This window comes from Clupea harengus, chromosome 13 (assembly GCF_900700415.2).
Source record: "Clupea harengus chromosome 13, Ch_v2.0.2, whole genome shotgun sequence".
NCBI lineage: Eukaryota > Metazoa > Chordata > Actinopteri > Clupeiformes > Clupeidae > Clupea > Clupea harengus.
In genome coordinates this window covers 10434337-10452230 of record NC_045164.1, presented here as the reverse complement: position 1 = coordinate 10452230, position 17894 = coordinate 10434337, and the positions used below count along the sequence as shown (strand labels likewise).

The 17894-nt window shown below is 40.5% G+C and overlaps 1 protein-coding gene across 3 annotated transcripts in view; it reads left to right on the top strand.

Annotated features, from left to right (window-relative positions):
- csmd1a (CUB and Sushi multiple domains 1a) overlaps nt 1-17894 on the top strand; it is a 289469-nt gene that overhangs the window by 176153 nt on the left and 95422 nt on the right. For all 3 annotated transcript variants that reach the window (XM_031578518.2, XM_031578517.2, XM_031578519.2), the window contains 5 exons: nt 3721-3833; nt 4963-5040; nt 8731-8812; nt 9523-9647; nt 15860-15981. In XM_031578518.2, coding sequence (XP_031434378.1) covers nt 3721-3833; nt 4963-5040; nt 8731-8812; nt 9523-9647; nt 15860-15981 — 520 coding nt within the window. The remainder of the gene's footprint in view (nt 1-3720; nt 3834-4962; nt 5041-8730; nt 8813-9522; nt 9648-15859; nt 15982-17894) is intronic.

Genomic DNA, 17894 nt, shown 5'->3' with positions numbered 1-17894 from the left:
GTCATGAACATGAAGGAGTCTTTATGGATGTTTATGACTGTTGTCATGTTGATGGTGCTGAATTGCTCGACATGAGTTATTTTGTAGAACCAGATTAATTTGGGTGCTATCCATACTTCAAGGATTTGAAAGGATCCCGCTTGATTTATCTCAGAGTTTCTTTACTGGCCACTGGCATTGAAGAACAGCTACTGTTTCCAACAATGCTCAAAGGAATGTTAGAATCGCATGGTGTATGCACATTAGTAGTTTCATATATATGAAGGTGGACATGAGGAAGAAGAAGTGTGGAAACACTCAATGACTAAGTTTAACTTGTTGAATGAAGAGGGCCACTCTCAACACAATGTCGTTCTTTACAAATCACTTGGTTAAGGGACATCTCAATGAACATCTACAAGAGCAAAAACAACTTAATATGTGCATTAGAATCAAGATCTTAAGAATAGAAAAATCTGATATGACAGTTTGTGTATGATGGTATCATTGTTTTGATCAGGTTTGGGATCCTGTTAAACACTGATGATAATGATATCACATGCGCTGTTTATCCCGTATGTGGGATAGATACTGAAAATGTGAAATGTAACATTCAACAAAATCTCTATACAGAAACATTGCATCTGCAAACCCATTGAACTAAACACATTTTGAGGTCATCAGTCTTTATTCTTAGTCTTTTTTTTCCATTTAATCCGTGTTTGTTCTTTTTGCACGTAACCACGATATGAACGCCACCACCACCAGGCCACTGTGACTAAGCCTCTGCTATACAGTTTTCATGGGCTGCGTCTCAGAACTCTCTGTGCAGCCTCTGCTGGTGCTGCTGTTGGTCTGATGTCCATGTCGAGTCCACTGATGTGAGATAGAGACTGAATACAAATGCCCCATGCCATGCCTCTCCTGAAGCTCAGAAAGGAGCTTGGTCCGGACGTGAGCTTCCCCTTTCACCAGTTCTGTCGAGCTGCTCTCTTGTGCACTCTTCTCCCGTCAGACAGAACGTGTCGTCAGTCAGCCCTGGTGGCAAGTGACTTTGCTCGTCTCCCGGTCATAAATCTGTCAGCATGTCGTCTAAAACTGTGCATTCAATAAAGGTTCGGTTCTAATTCTTGACATGTAATTCTCAGCTGCCTGTGGCAAAGTGTTCACTTTCAAGAATTCCTTTATGAAGGATTCAAACACACACGCTCACCATCAGTACCTCAAATGCTGCTTATTATCTATAAATGTCCAACCAAAATCTTTATTGCTGCCTGTAACTGTGTTGCTGGACTGAGAATGGCCCAAAAGAAGCTCACAAACTGAGTTCAGTGTGTGCCAGGTAGATAATGCTGTTCCCATTCAGTCAAAGGCATGCCTTCCTTTGATATTAGCTTCCTAGGGGGTAATTCAATCAGGCTTAATGGTACATTCCTGTTGCGACATAATGGAGTTTAGCAGTTTCATACTTTCAGTGAATCCAGCTAAAAGTCTGTTTATTTTCCTGAATAGCTCCTTCCATGGTTTCTGTCTGTTATCTGCAAATTTATTTTATGAAGGGTAGAATCAGCTGGTAATTGTGTAGTTGTCTAATTGCCTAGAGTACTGCCATAACAGTCTGTATGGTTAAGTCAGTGATGTCATTTTGACTGCTATACTCTAAATCGTCATGCTGCTGAATTACTGAGGGAAAATCTTACATTTTAACACAGAAATACTTCCAGAGATGAAAGCCAAGTCTGTATTAAAAAGTAAGATAAATGTGTTGAGTTTTAGTGGAAAATGCTTCATACTCAGCCAAGGTGTTTAACTTTGACACTGCATAATAACTCTACTGGGGGTGGCAGCTGGATTGTTTGACGTCCCCCCATAGACTTACTCGTGTTTTAGCTGCAGCTCATGAGGTTATCCAGTGTATTTGCCACTTTGTTGAAGGTGGATTTAAAATAAATAAATAAATGTCAAGCTCACTTAATATCAAGTGTCTGGTGTACTATGTACCTAATATTTAAAAAGTAAAATGTGCTTTTCATATTATAACACTATGTTTGGAGTTAGATTTAAGGATTATGGTAAGGTACAATGAGATGTTAGTGAATATGAAAAATTTGCTAAAATATGCTATTAATTGCTTATGGTAATATGCTGTACTAAGGAGAAGTGATGTGAGAGTAAAACATCTTGCTTATCTGCAAAGTGATCACTTACTAGTGTACCACATCATGCTGACACTTCAACATTAAGTCTTCAAATTTGTAACTAAATGTTGACCAGTATTTCCCAGTATTTAAATAATTTTGTGCACATGAATTTTACAGGCTGTGGCAATAAACGTTAATTCTTATGTAGGCTATATCTTTTGGCATCTCAAATGTGATCTTTAAAACCTTGGCGATTCATTGTGTTTTATTCATGCACTTCTTAATTCTGCAAAGACATCCCTAGTGAGTGTTATTTTTTTATGGAGGTAATTGAACCCCTGGTTAAGATGTATATTGCCCTTGTCATTCTATTCTAATTTCCAGTGTGTTGATAAAAGTATACCAGCAATGAATATGGTGTAGTGTTGAAGTATCTCAGTCATCACATGTGGTAATACTGTTTATCGGCATGCATTCTTGTAAATTATCTATGAGTGTAAATTATACGATACTAATACCCAGACCATGGCATATAATTCTTGGAATCATATCCCATAAACATTTCAAAATTTAAATAAATTGTCGTATTACAAGACCAGGAAATGAAAGGATTCTGATGTAAGCCTTGTGTGGGAGGCCTCAAAACCCCTAAGAAGCTAAACAACACCTTCTTCTTCTAAAAGGCGGCTGATTATCTCAGTGCAACCCCTCAGACTTCACCAGCAGACTTTAATCAGTTACTCTAATGTGGACATACATTCGTATCCACAAGAAAAAAGAATAACACCATTCAGTTTATTCTGTGACCAAAACGGTTGAAGAAAATCAGCCCAAATGCAGGTCCAGTGCAGTGCCTTGTAAAAACATTTGGTTGTGAAGTTGTTTGTAGTTTTCGCCATGGATTGATACATGTAGACATTCAAAAATTCAAAAGATTATCTAAAGCTTCTCTACTCATTGATCTCAGAGAATAGCGCCTAGAAGTAGCTTTGTAGCCAGTGCTGGGCTTAATCTTGTCAGTCATCCTCTTTCTCAACTCAGAAGGAAAATGCTACTATGGCTTATAGAAGATGTCAGGGCCTATTTTCTTTCTGAGATGTATCTCATTGCCTTTGTGGTCAAGCGATGTCCACGTCCTGATCGAGGTTGTTGATAGGAGTCTGTAACTGTGCTGCTGTCCTTGAGAGAATGAAGATCTCTTTGATTCTGCCCCCAAGCACTTCTTGTGTACCTTGCTGTAAGACTTAAGCATTTACAACAAAACAGCAAGCTAATTTGACAGCATTCATCTTTTTAGTGTTAATGTAATGTGTAAGACACTGCATGAAAATTATTTTAGTTACTAGCAAAGTGAAAATTGCAGGAATAGCTGACATTTGAGTATTTTTGTCATGACAGTTAAGGACATTACATGTTGTACTGTGATTCTTGAATGCCTTCTGACATCATTTTTTTCCATTGTAGCAAACCTCCAAATATCAGCCTCACTGTATGAATGATTTCCATTGATCTTGGCTGAAGAACTGAAATGCCAAATTCACTGGCATTTGATTGTTTACTTATTTAAAAAATGTCTTTCTTTCACTGTTTGCTCATTCAGGCTGACGGGCATGAATCTGCCCTCTCCCGTCATCAGCAGCAAGAACTGGCTGCGGCTGCATTTCACTTCAGACAGCAACCACCGGCGGAAAGGATTTAGTGCCCAATACCAAGGTAAGGGTCAGCATCTGGAGGCTGGGAGGGAGCGTGTGGCCAATGCCAGCTCAGGTGGGGAACCAGTGGAGGGGGGATGGGACATGCTCAGGCCGTCTTTTAGCTTGTGGTTTGGCGAAATGCCAAAAGAACATCAAGACATATGCTTATCATGCACACGTTATACATACTGAACACTCCTATTTAGTATACACATGGGGGAGTAGTATCCATACCAGACTAGCTTTCTTGCCATAGAAGATTTAATTGTAAATGTATAACTATAAAAATTGACCATAATGTTGCAAAACGTAGTTTTACAGTTACTACCTCAAAAGTGCTATGGTCACCTAAGGAAGATTATTTGTGATGACTTCAATGTAAAATGATTTGTCATGCTATCATATGGTATGGTGGGTCATCATGCCATTATGCATGATCTTGTAAGCACATTTTGTGTCTCAGAACTTTCAGGACAGATTTATTAATTTGATTTTAAATCATAGCCCACACTGTTCTATTAATACCTGGAGTCTGTGTGATGTCATATGGAGAAGACATTATGCAAATAGAGTTTTTTCTTCTTTATTTTGCATTTGGTTCCGTCTGTAATTGGCTCCCCACATGCCTTAATTGCAGGATTGAATTCAGGGCTCTGTAATCAAAATGTGGTCCAGTTGATGTGAATGTAGACTCCAGGTGTCCTACTGGGAGGGCTGTCTTTTGGCTCAGGGCAAGCGCTGTATTTTCCGCTGCCATGGACAAGCTGAACGTTCACATCCTGGCCAGAAAGTTGTCTTTGGTCAGTGAACTTCTGATCACCAGCTTGTGGACACCATTGGTGATCAGTCAGTGTAAGTCTTTTAAGACATGTCTGTAGCAGAGGCCAGCTCTGAAAGAAGCTTTGGCGGTGGTGCAGCCAAGGACTCACTGAGGTGTTGGCACAAGGGGCCCCCAGATTTACTTTCAGCTGTGGTTCATGGGGTGTTTGTGTAATTACATAAATGGATTATAATGTGTGCTATCCCACTTAACTTGCTCTGCTCTCTCTCTCTCTGTCTCTGTTTCTCCCTCTTTTTCTCTCTCCTTCTCTGTCTCTTCCTCTCTCTCCTATTTCTTCTCTCTCTACCTCTCTCTCTCCACCCAACAGTAAAAAAGGCCATTGAGTTGAAGTCCAGAGGCGTGAAAATGCTTCCAAGCAAAGACACAAGCCACAAGAACGCTGTCTGTGAGTATTTATGCCAAATCGTTATAAGGTGTCATTTCGGCTTCATTAGCATTTTAATTATGCCGCATTAAAAAAAAGAAATAGCGCACTCAAGAAAAGGCACATGTGTCTTCGGGCAGTCGGAGGCTTGGTGTCAAGTTGCACAGGCCTCTTGAAGGCCTACTGCTGTTTTTAGCACCCCTGAGGGGTCACATTACTGATTGCGAGTGTTGGGATGCTACATCGTGCTACGCAGCCATATATCCTTGTTTCTGTTAACCATGTCGACATGACATATTCGCCTTGCATAATTTCAGCTGCTGTTCACAGCGTTGCCGTGTGCTCGCAATACCCTGTGTAAGGGAGATGCCCTTGATGATATCCATAATAGGATGGAGGAAAAAAAAAACAATGGCCTGTTTAATACTACATTAAATGGTATCAATAATTTGTGCCACTCCGCTTCATCAAGCATGCGTTATAGCAATTAACATCATGCGCAAGAGACTGTCAGTGCAAAAGTGAAACACTTGAACCGTGTTCAGCGTGGGGAAGATTCGCGACGGAGATACGTAAGCAACATACACACGTAAACACTTCAAGTCTCTTGACGTATATATCGTTCCGAGCATCCTTCACCCGTTGAAGTGGGAGGTGAAGCGGGTTCAAACGACTGAGGGAAAGGAGAAATTCCCCCAATTTTTAATTGCTCAGACACTGTAATAAAGAGAGCTAATGCGACAAAATAATATGCAAAGCCACCGGTTTCTTCAAAGCACTTAAAAGGACCCATCTGTAACGGCTCGAGAGAATAGTCAATGACAGTTAATCTTCCAGCAACTTAATTAAATACATTTTGTGTGACATTCTCTGTATGTGTTAAAGAGTTCAATACAAGAAAATCTCATGTAGAGATTGGAGTGATCATAGGGGCAGCGTGGGAGAGGAAAATAAAAAAAAAACGCCACCCTCCAAAAGCACATCAGAAAGACGGCCACGAGCTTTGATCATACCGAATCATTTTTGAAAGTCATGTCAACAATCAGAGGAAATGACATTTGAAGACCACATCAAACGGAAGGACATGGCAGTTGATCAAAAGGGTTACGGTGCAAGAGGGCTACTCCAACCAGTCACACGCACTCACTCTCACACACACGCGCGCGCGCACACACACACACACACACACACACAGTCCACCCAGCTCCTGACCTTCGTCTGAAATTTACTTCCATGAAGTGGTAACACTTGAACAAGTCAGGGTAAATTACTTTGCAAAACTGACAATGACTCAATTCAGGAGCAGGCTCACTATTAGTGTTTCATTCAGTGAGCCCTCTACGTGTTAACTCAGTGCTCGTCTCTCTGAACAGCCCTGCGCTAGTACTCTGAACTCATTTCAGTAGTGTAAATGGCAGTTCTTTCAATAGTCAATGGACTGTACCCCACTGGTGTCAGTGGCAAAGTTGGTGTTTTGGTCATAGTTAAGCACAGGCTACCTGTCAGTGTGAGAGCCATATTCATTTTTATACAGAGACGAACTCAAGGCTGTCTCTTCCTCAGGATGGAAATGAAAGGCACATTGAATGTTCATTTAGTGGAGTCTGCAAAATGTTAGTAACACCTTTCAGGCGTAAATTATATCTATGTAAACCTGTAAACAAATGTACAATGTACATTATAAACATGTAACAGCACAATAAGATGGAACACATGCACAGATACTTGATAGTGCTGAAAGTTGACCTTCAGGTGCAGGCTGATATTGAAATGTGCTGACACAGTTGCTATGGTAAATTCAGATGTATAAAAAAAAGCACCAGAATCTATATATAGCCCTAGCACAGTTTCATATTAATACACTAATTACATGCCATCTTGTACATTGTATACTTAATTGGAACTTTACAGTCACAGGTATCTTACATTTTTTTTTATTCAGTGGTCAATAACATTATAAAATATTTCATTGGGGTGCAATATAAAACAATTTATGAGCCAATATGCTAATTGTTATGGCATGGCGAGCCATCAAATGGAATAAAGAAGAGAGAGAAAAGAAAGAAAAAAAAGAACAACCCCAAATAAAAATAAATTAATAAAATAAAACCCTTTCAGGTTTGTCTGTTTGTACCGGGTGTAGCACCATAACGCGGAACCGTCTGAAAGCTGACCTGGAGTGATTGTGGCCTGCACATGAACTGTGCCTGTGTTTGAGGCTGATGCCATGTTGGAGGTGTGAACAGAGGCCCCGTCTGGCACCACATCGGCGGGAGAGGAGAGGAGAGGAGAGGAGAGACAAGCTGTGAAGAGGGACCACACTGTGACCTTTTCCACGGATCTTTTTTTGTGGGAATAGCCTTTAGCTTTGAATCGTTAAATACCCTGTCAACACGGCGAGCGGAATAGATTTTTTTTATCCGAGCATGCAATCCAGACAAATGCTGTAATGAAATTTTTATATTATCACGTCGGTATAAATGTAATAGATAAAGGTACCTGTTTGGTTGGACGGACTGGCAGAAGCACTTAAAATATAGTAATTCTATACTACTGAGTTATGCGTGTGAATCATCGGTGGTGAGATTACACTGCTCTTGCCCAGGACTGTGATGTGCTGGAAGGCAGACTGGTATGAGTCAGGGCATGGTTTTCCAAAGCCTTCTTAACGCTACCTGATTTGTAAGTTATACCTTAAGCTGTACCCTAATGTTTCGAGGTGAATCCCAGAGCGTCCTTAGCTAAGTGCACTTTCTGTTCTTTTGTAATATTGCTTAGCTTTTTCAGATAAAACAAATGTTTTAGATCCTAAAAATGTTGTACTAGTGTCTGGACATATGCACTGACTGCGATTTCAGCCAAGATACGTGTTGCATTACATTTTGTGCTTTATTAAATAAAAGAAAAATACATCGTTATAAATGAATTAGCTGTTAATTTTCAATCCCTTGCGATTACAACTCTATGAGTAACATCTAGCTGTCCTTATTTGGGAACTTTAAAAAATGTGGACATGCATAGTAGGCCTATTTCTTGTTGATGTTCTTTCTACTAATGATCTCCTGTACTCCAATCTGAGTGATGCCCAATCATACTCATCTCACCCATGCTCAAACCTACGTGAATGATAACAATCCATGCCAGGAACATGGATTCAGCCTCTTAAGGGGTATATATGAGGTTTCTCTTAGGGGAAGAGACTTTGAATTTGAGAAATACATGTAGAAAAGTAAACAACTTATATACCTTTCCAGTCTTCGTAAGACGCAAAGAGACACCCTTGCAATGGTTTGATTTCAAGTAATGCTGGATGTACATTCAGCTCTATAGAATATTTCACTGATTTATCACTATAACCATTACTGTTGCTGTTACTGATGTCTGGTAGATCTGGTGTTTATGATCTTGTATAACAGGATCTTTGCTGACATCTTTACCTTATCTACTGTATGTGTGTGTATGTTATGACCCTATTAATGTGACTATCCTTATTCTTCTTCTTTAATTTCTTCCCTTTTTTAATGATTAGGGACACTAATCTATCCATCTTTATCTTCATTCCACCATGCCCTACAGTATGTCAGTTAGAAATGCGATTTAATTTATTTATTTAGAAATATATGGTATGGTACGTCTTTTCTTTTTGTCAAGGGTATATTTTCTGACGATTCCATTCTTTTTTTTTTCTTCAATCTTCTCTTTCTATTGCAGTGAGCCAAGGGGGAATGGCTGCTGACATTTGTCCAGATCCTGGGATTCCCGAGAATGGCAGGAGGATTGGCTCAGATTTTCAGTATGTTCTCTCTCTTATCGGGCCTGGGCTCGGTGTAATGTGAGCGTCTGTGTGTGTGTGAGCGCGGGCTATTTTAATCAGCGGGTGACCTGCTGCGCAGCGTGGCCATCTCCAAACGCCTGCTGCTGTGTCATCACCATTAGCGACTTCATTTGCACCCTCGCAAGAGGTGATGGCACCTCCTAAGAGATGATACCATTGCCAAGCCGTCATCAGGCAATCAGACTTTTAGAAAAAATGTTGGTACCACTTCAGATTAGCTGTCCTCATTACAATGCACTTGTACTACAAAGTAATGAATGCAATAAAGTGCATATTATTGTGTTACTAACCCCAGCCTGACCCCGCACCCTCACCTTAATGTGTTGTACGGACACATAATAACGTAACAAATAGCCTTAAAATATCAGTTAATAAGGCATCGTGCCTAAGGACGCTTTAAATGAAGTGTGGATAGTTTTTTTCGCCTATTTGAAAATCGGTTTATGTTTGATTCCGGGATCAACTTTGAGTCTTGAGTGAAATGCACCTCGCTAACACCAGCACATGTTATTTTTTAACCACCATTCCCTGTTATTGGAATTCAGGCATAAAAAGCAAATAAAAAAACACGAAAGAAATGTCATGGATTGGTGGAGGGGCTGTAGTTGATGGTAGGCTTGGTGCGGCAGGTCAGACACTGACGGTCATTTGTTTTGTTACCCCCACAGGGTCGGCGCCAGCATCCAGTTCTCCTGTGATGACAGCTACGTGCTTCAGGGATCAAAGAGCATCGCTTGCCAGCGAGTGACTGAAACTCTGGCTGCATGGAGTGACCACAGGCCTATCTGTCGCAGTAAGTGTGAATGCGGTTCGCCCGTTCCCCTGTGCAGACACTTTCTGTAAGGACATTGTCAAGTCTCGTTAGGGCTGATGTATGCCACATGCCTATAGTGAGAAGTGCTCTAGGTACTTAAAATGGAGTCCTCACAACTGTACAGGGAATACAGTTTTTTTCCCCCATCTCTTCCAGGCAGAGAACATGTGCTATTCCTGCTGAGTTTCCTCTTTCTTATACTGCAGTACACTGATATGTTTACTCTCTGTATCTATGAGAGTCTGATATGTAGTAATCCACCTGATTTAATTTCATACATTGGAGTCCTAGGCGTTACTCATAAGGTGGACGGGTGCGACACACTCCACCCAATATTTAAAACAGTGGTGTTATGGCAATACCCAATACCCAGTATACCCAATATTTCTCCAGGATTTTGCTTTTGAAAATATGAATAAGTTTGTCAGGAGAATTTAGTTCTCTTCTAACCCTCTGACCGAGGGGGGGGGGTGGGGGGGACTGATGAATTCAGCTGCATACGCATAAACGTCTCTGTTGCTATGGCATAGTTTATCAATGACCCAGAGCAAGTGGTGTTGAAAGGGATTATTGGAATAGTGACATATTTCCTGTGCGAGTTTCCTGCTGTCTCTGGTTTCCCGTCATGGATGAAAGGAAGGAGAAGAACAATTCAAAAGAGGGAGCTGACAGATTATTTTATAGGGTAAACACACTGCTCGTAAATTGCAAGCGTCCCAAAGCTTTTATCAGTAGACCATTCCTTGAACATGTTTTATTCATTCTATGGGTGGCACTGCTGAATCTCAGGCTGATGCAGACTAGTCCACTCGACACGTGGAAGAGCCTACATTCTTGGATAAATTAGCAAGTAATTAAAATTTCTTTTTGTTTCTTTTTTAATTCATGGGGAACAACAAGTAATCGCCAGACTAACATTTACTCAATATGCTATAGACAGCAGCTGACAAAATGTTTCTAAAGCAGCAAGCGTGTAGCACTGGTGAGCATAGCCCAGGAGCCTGCACTGGCAACGTCTCTGGCACTGGTAGGAGGCAGAGCCGCCCAGCACTTGCATTTGCTGTGCGGTTGTAATCTGCGTAGATAGATATTTTTCTTTAATTTTTTGCATGAAATCGAAAACAAAATATTATACGGTATATCTGCCTGGAAACTTACATTCTCATAAATAGAGAATGCATAAATCTCTGCATTGAGAGCACAGAACCCTCTTAAAACCCTATCCAAAGCAATTTAAACTGAATAAATCCTTGCATAAATAGGCCTAATCTATATCTATTCTACCTTATGGTATATTTTGGCTGTTATAGAGCAAATCGAAGCAGGGGAAGAAAGAGAAGAAGCACACATAGACAGGAGCTGCTGAAAGGATAAGGCACAGGTGAAACATAAGTGAGGCACAGGTGAAAGATAAGTGGTGAAGTGAGAAATAGGTCCTGTCTTTGTAGTTACATCATGCATAATTGTAACAAATACAAAAGGACATTTGTAGCCTGTGTAGCTGTAAGTACCTCAGTTGACATTTGCCTGGCAGATTGGTAAGCCTTCCACTATAGGGGATGTAGGAAACGGTCCTTACCAACCAGACGTCAGAATTATTCCACCCCAGTGCTTCCCAAAGAGAATTCTGAGATTTCCGAGCAAGTGGTTTCAAGACAACCCGTGGCTCCATAACAGTCCTACATTAAAGGCAGTACTCTGCTTTTACTGTTGTAAAGCATTCCAGTCAAAGCAGGCCAATCTTGTCAACAGGAGAGATGTAGTATTTGTGTCGACAAAACCAAGTGGAAGAGAGCAATGGAAAGGTTTTCGATTCATAGAAAAATCTGAACGCCACAAGATTGCCATCTCCAGATGCATTCATCAGACAGAACCAATCATAACAGAATTATCAAGAGCACATAAAAACAGCAACAAGATGCAAGAAACAACCTGGTCAAGGCTTTCAGTGGTATCCGTTATCTAGCGCGACAGGACAGTGCATTCAGAGGACATGAACATCATGAGGGGACACTTCAAGCAGCTGCTGAAATACAAGGCTGAGGGTGACCAAGACTCAACACACTGACTTAAGCAGAACAGACGCTTCACATGTCCTAAAATACAAAACAAAGTACTTCATATATTGATCAACACCATAATTATACATTGTACATGAAATCAAATCATGTCCCAATGTCACAGGAACAGAGCAAGAGTGTATCCGCTTCACTTTGTAAATGATGATCTCGTGCCCAAAGAAGCAATGGTCTGTATGAGGTCACATCTACTACTGGCAGAAACATTGCAGACATGGCCAATGATGTTCTCCTCTGCCCTGACCTCCCAATGTCTCAGTTACGTGGTCAAACTTATGATGGGGCTGCTGCCATGGCAGGCCTTGCACAGGAGGTTCAGGCTGTCCCTAAGAGGCACAGAGAAGACAGAGCAGCCCCTTGCGATGTATGTGCATTGTGGACCACACCGTGTCAATTTAGGAACACAATCAACATGCATGGTCTTGCCAGTAGCAACAGATGCTTTGAACTGCGTGCACAAATTGGGTGTCTTATTCAAACTACAAGGGAAAAAGATATTACTGTGTCAGTAACAGGGGGCTGCACATCACTAAAACCATTATGTCCTACAAGATGGACAGTATGGACACCTGCTGTGTGTGCTGTCCTGACAGACTTGGAGGAAATTGGGTCATGTGCTGTAGAGCCTGCTTCGACGACCAATGGACTTTTGATCAGTAGAGCTTCCAGAGGAAAACGTTCTTTCCTCTGGAGCGATGGATTCTGTGATTGACCACTATCCTGAGTTCACTATCCTGGGTCCACAGGCCCTACAGATTCAGCTTGCCATGCTGAAAGCGAACCACAAATACAACCCAGCTTTGGAGGTGCTCAAAATATTCTGAGAAATAATGCCAGGAGTCAGATGCCTTTTCAAGCAAGTTGAAATCTTGCAGAGGATTGTACTTGTTGTGCTTACATCATCTGCAGAGGCAGAAAATATGTTTCAGAAGAATTATGCGTTATGTCAAGGATCCCAATGCATGGTTTGCAATGCATTGGTTAACATGAACAAATGATTCTTCAATATTAGAAAAAGCTAAGCCAGCTAAAGTTTTGTCTATAAGGTCTCATCTATGATAACTGCACCATGTAATTAATGTTATTTACTGAATATCACTGAATGCTATGTGTTATCAATTTGAACAGTCTCTCCAGTATCCAAGGTTTGAAAAAGGAGTGTTGTTAATAATAAAATGAAAATAAAATAGAATTTCCCGAGTTTTTTGTCTTTCAGGGGAACCACCACGTCCTACTAGATAGACCTCCTAATAGTGCTTTGATATGATGTTTATCTCTGTTAAGATGTGGTTTCAAAAAGTGGACTTCTGCCCAGATGCCATGGTACCTATACTGCAGATGCAGTCATTTTCAATTAAATGTATAATTCTGTACATACCTTCGCAATCACCCTGCATTTAGCATACAGTCGTGCAAATGTATGTGTAACATGCAGTAACAGGACTCCCCTAAAAGCCTTGGTGTATTTCAAACACTGCTCTTGATCCATATGGACAGACAAAATGTTAGGCCTGAATATTGAATATTGAAATAGAAAGGTACAATAAACAAGATCATTCAACATAATGTGAGTCGCTTATTGGATCTGTCCCTGTCCCCTCAATATTGACAACACAGTGATGCCCCCTGTTGAATTCACCATTATTAACAGTAAACGAACACTGAAAACAGTCAATGCTGTGAGGTTTTGTTTTGTGTCTGGTGAGGAGAAAGCATAATTCGTCTTGTTTTCACAAAAGAAAACTCAGCATGTTTCATTATTTGTGGCTTTTAGGGTGCATTGCATGAGCAAGATGGGATATTGTTTCATGCATAAGACAGCGGTTGTCAAAACTGGACTGACAAAATGAACACTACTGCAGCAAATGCAATAGCACTGTTGTTGCCATTGTTTATTATTATGCCATTGTTTTTTAGTCATGTGACCAGAAGGAATAATCACCACGGCGGCACACGGTAGTTTACAGATTCAGTAGAGTAGTAGCAGTAGATTTACTCAATGACCATTTCTTGACATGGATGAGGTGATATCCATCAGTAAGGTTTTCAAGGACAGCCTTTTGCATTCCCCTTGTCATAACCATACTGTACAAACAGGCAGTTAAATGCACCCTTAAGGTGAGACCTGCAGTGTTTAAACTCTCAAAGGCATAGAGGACAAAGGGTTCCTGGTGACATTAATCAAAATGAAGTAAGGCAGTGTGTCAGACCTTCGTGAAGAGGAGTAACCATGTTTGACAATTTCTTTGCACAATTCCAGTGGAGTGCTGATTGATCCGGACACTTTTGTCTCAGCAGATGCGAGAAACCTCTGTAAGATAACACTTAAATGCCCCCTTTCCTCGCAGATTAGTTGAAGCTTGAAGGGATAAAATTGGAAGTTAAAAACTCTTTAGCCTGCTGATTAAATTATCCCCAGTAGTTTCAATCCTCGCTCCCCTATCTTGAAATGAAGCCAGTCATTTTTCAGTGTTATTAGTTGCCTCTCTGATTATTTAAAGTCTTTCAGTTATCCAGTTATTATCATCAGTTCTATCAGACCTTTCTCCATACCTTTTCAGACCTTGGAAGAATGTGATGGTAATAATTGCGATGAATACATTTTTTTTGGAAGAGTTTGATCTAATTGATGGAGCCTAATTCCACACAGACAATAAGTGTTAAGGGCTAGCAGGACCTCTTTTGCATACTACTGCTGTAACTTTCTGCACATTCTGTTTTAACTTAGTTTTCTAGACAAACAGACATTGAGAAATGCTTGACCTTGTGAACAAGGCTAGTAGAAGAATGCCGATGATTGGTTGAAACATGTATCACTGCTGAGAGCATCAAGGCTACATTATGGCCTACAGAAAGGCAGTCAAAAAGGCAACTATACAGGCATCAATGCTATATAAAGACTTTGGGCTGGAAGATGTGTGATGTGTGTCCAAAGGCTGTTGAAACAGTCTTTTTTTTTCAGGAGCATCTGTAGTGTGGCCTACACCCAGCCATAAGGGACGGCTTGTGTAGTCTGAAGTGTAAAAGTAAACTTTGGTCAACGTGGTTATTTGAATTTAGTCAGTAACACAAAGAAGCTGTGTAGTGTCCAAGATGAATAAGCCTTTGGAGAGCTTGAGCTCACGAGAATGCCCTTAAAGGTTCCATTGAGGCCCTTTAAGGTTCATCTGTAAAGTCATAGAACTTAAAACTTGCACTTTGTAGGTTTTAGACGTCAAATCTTTCAGGTTTTATCTGTAAGGACAAGCTGTGCTTTTCTGTAGACTGTTTTTACAGTGTATGTGAATTTAAGATACATCATAATATCACATGTAGTATGCCATACCTCATCATACCGTATGTCGTAACTGCATCTTTATAAGGTTTGAAACAGCCTATAAAGTGACTAAGAAATTAGCCTACTGCAGCATGTCTTGTGTTATATGTCTTAAAAATGCAGCTACTGAACATTTGGGATCAAACTATTCACTCTAGTATGCCTTTTGCATCCAAATATAGGTAGATGATAGACTTAAGTCATATTTCCCTGGGTTCCATGCAAACCCCTACATTTCCAGAATTTCTATAATATTTGGCAGCCCTTCAGTTGATTTATAACTTCCCCCCCTTTGAGAATGCTTGCTTCATAATCCGAAAGGTAAATCATTTCTACCTTCATAAAGCTCTAATGCTAGCCTGGGGGGCGTGCAAGAAAGCTGGAGTGAAAAAAGAGGGGCTGGGAGCTCTTAAGCTGTCAGAGAATATCCCTGACTATACACGATGATGTAAAGGTTTACTCCACAGTGCGTGTGTGTGTGTGTGTGTGTGTGTGTGTGTGTGTGTGTGTGTGTGTGTGTGTGTGTGTGTGTGTGTGTGTGTGTGTGTGTGTGTGTGTGTGGTGGGGTTGGGGGGGTTTGGGTGATGGGGGAGTTGGACAATGTCTATGTCAACCTGAAAAAAAAGCGTGATTTCAGTCAACATACTGCAGAATCCTTATACTGACCAGCATTTTAGAAAATGTGGTCTATATCATTTCTGAAGCATATTTGCTGATTAAAGCACATTGTCTTGATTAAAGCACATTGTGCTTGATAGCATTCTGATATTTGGATTGTGTTTGTCTTTATTCCACAGCGAGGACATGCGGCTCTAATTTAAGAGGGCCGAAGGGCATCATTACATCTCCCAACTACCCTGTCCAATATGAAAATAATGCTCACTGTGTGTGGGTCATCACAGCAGTGGATCCTCATAAGGTCAGTTGTCTTTCCTTCACTCTATTTCTCCTCGTGTACATTTGGTCTTCGCGTTGGTAAGATTACAATAGATAGAAGCTTTGAAAGTGATATCAGGAACATTGTTGGCCAAAATGTGATTGGCCGATTGACTCCAGTCAGGCAAGATTCCAATCAAACCTGTAATTGGTCGCGGAATCCTGTAGTGATGAAGGCCTCCGAGGTCATTTGAATGCGCTTGAAAACAAATGAACAAGGCAGCTCGTTGTTGTGCTTTCAGCGATTTGCTGTACGCTTCATCATACACTGCAAGATTTTTTTTGGGCAACATCTTAATAGTGTCTGAAAGGCTTAGGGAAAGACATAGGTGCATTAATCACATGGAAATGCCTATTTAATATGCCTATTTAATAGCTGCCCTGCTATTTAACATGGCAAGCAACACCCTGCGTGCACCTTATCCACAGTGTTTGCCTTAAGTCATGGGAATTAGCCTTCCATTTAATGCCTCGATGTACTCCCCTTCTACCCATAACCATGTCTACTCCAACACTATGACTGGACTTTTTTTATGAACAACAAAGAAATCCTTTGAGCCCTCTTCCTTTCTGCTGTTCAACCTAATCTCTCCATGGCTTAAATGTGATGCGGGTAAACATGGTACATGCACACACCATTATGTGTTCATTCACTCATGCATAGATGCCCTAATGAATTCAGCATCAAGGTATTGTGCTCAATCATTATGCTCTGAGCATAACAACCAGATGACGTGTTACCCATACAAAACAGAAGTTCGTAAGTGTCATTACTCACTGAAAGAAATTAAAGAGAAAGTGTTGCATAATGTATTATATTATGCCCTGTAGTTATGTGTTGATTAATTACAGGGACTGTTTTATGGAAAAGAAAATTAAATGGTACCTTGGTTCACAGTGATGTAATCGTGGTTTTACCTGTGTGATAAAGTGGTCTGGAAATACTGGAGGCTGGCCTTATTTAAAAAAAGATTTTTTACTTACACAAGCTCTACAGATATAATTTAAAGGAAATTCAATCAGAGTTATGATTGGCTAATTACCTTCTAGGGCATTTGCCATATTAAAGTTCTGACCGAATGTCACCTTTGTCAGTGTCGAACAGAGTTTACTTACAGAAAAGATCAAGCGATGATTCAATGTCTTCCAAAGTGCTGGTAAGGTCATTGAGCCAAAAGGTGTGTTCAAAAAGTGTTCATACTGGTTACTAGATATTCCAACCAAGCCAAAACCAAGCAGAATTTTGGATATTCAACAAATTGAATATTTTTTTTGGTATTGGGGCATGTTTACTTTCATTATACTGTAAGCATAACAAACACAAGAAAGTAACTATCAATTTAAGACAGACTGTTAGCCGCACTTGGAAGGTTATAGAGCACAAAGTAGAGATAAAACTAGTATGCAGTCAGTGCACTAATTAGACTGCCATAGCCAGACCTAACTGTGCAATATTAAAACTTATTACACGGCTCTTCTTAATGCTGTAGAATGCTCCATTCACTTGAATGGGGCTTCCCAACGTTCTGTGGTCAACTATTTAAGCAATATAGTACGAGTGCGAGTGGGGTAGGTAAGGGATATTCCCACGGGTGGTGTTCGGCCGTAGCCACGAGGCCGGAGGCCGAGTGGCGCAGGCAACAACACCCGTGGGAATATCCCTTACCTACCCCACTCGCACGAGTACTATATTGCTTTTATAAAACAATTTTATAGTCAACCAATTAACATTTAAACACGAAGTTATTGATTCAAAAATGTTTATTTCGCTGTTTCTCCGCAACAAAAACATAGTTCCATTGTCAACGTCTTTTGGAATTATAAGAACTTTGAATTAACGGTTATGCTTAATTGTATCAACGTGCTATAGAATGTTTCATCGCGGAGTGATTTATT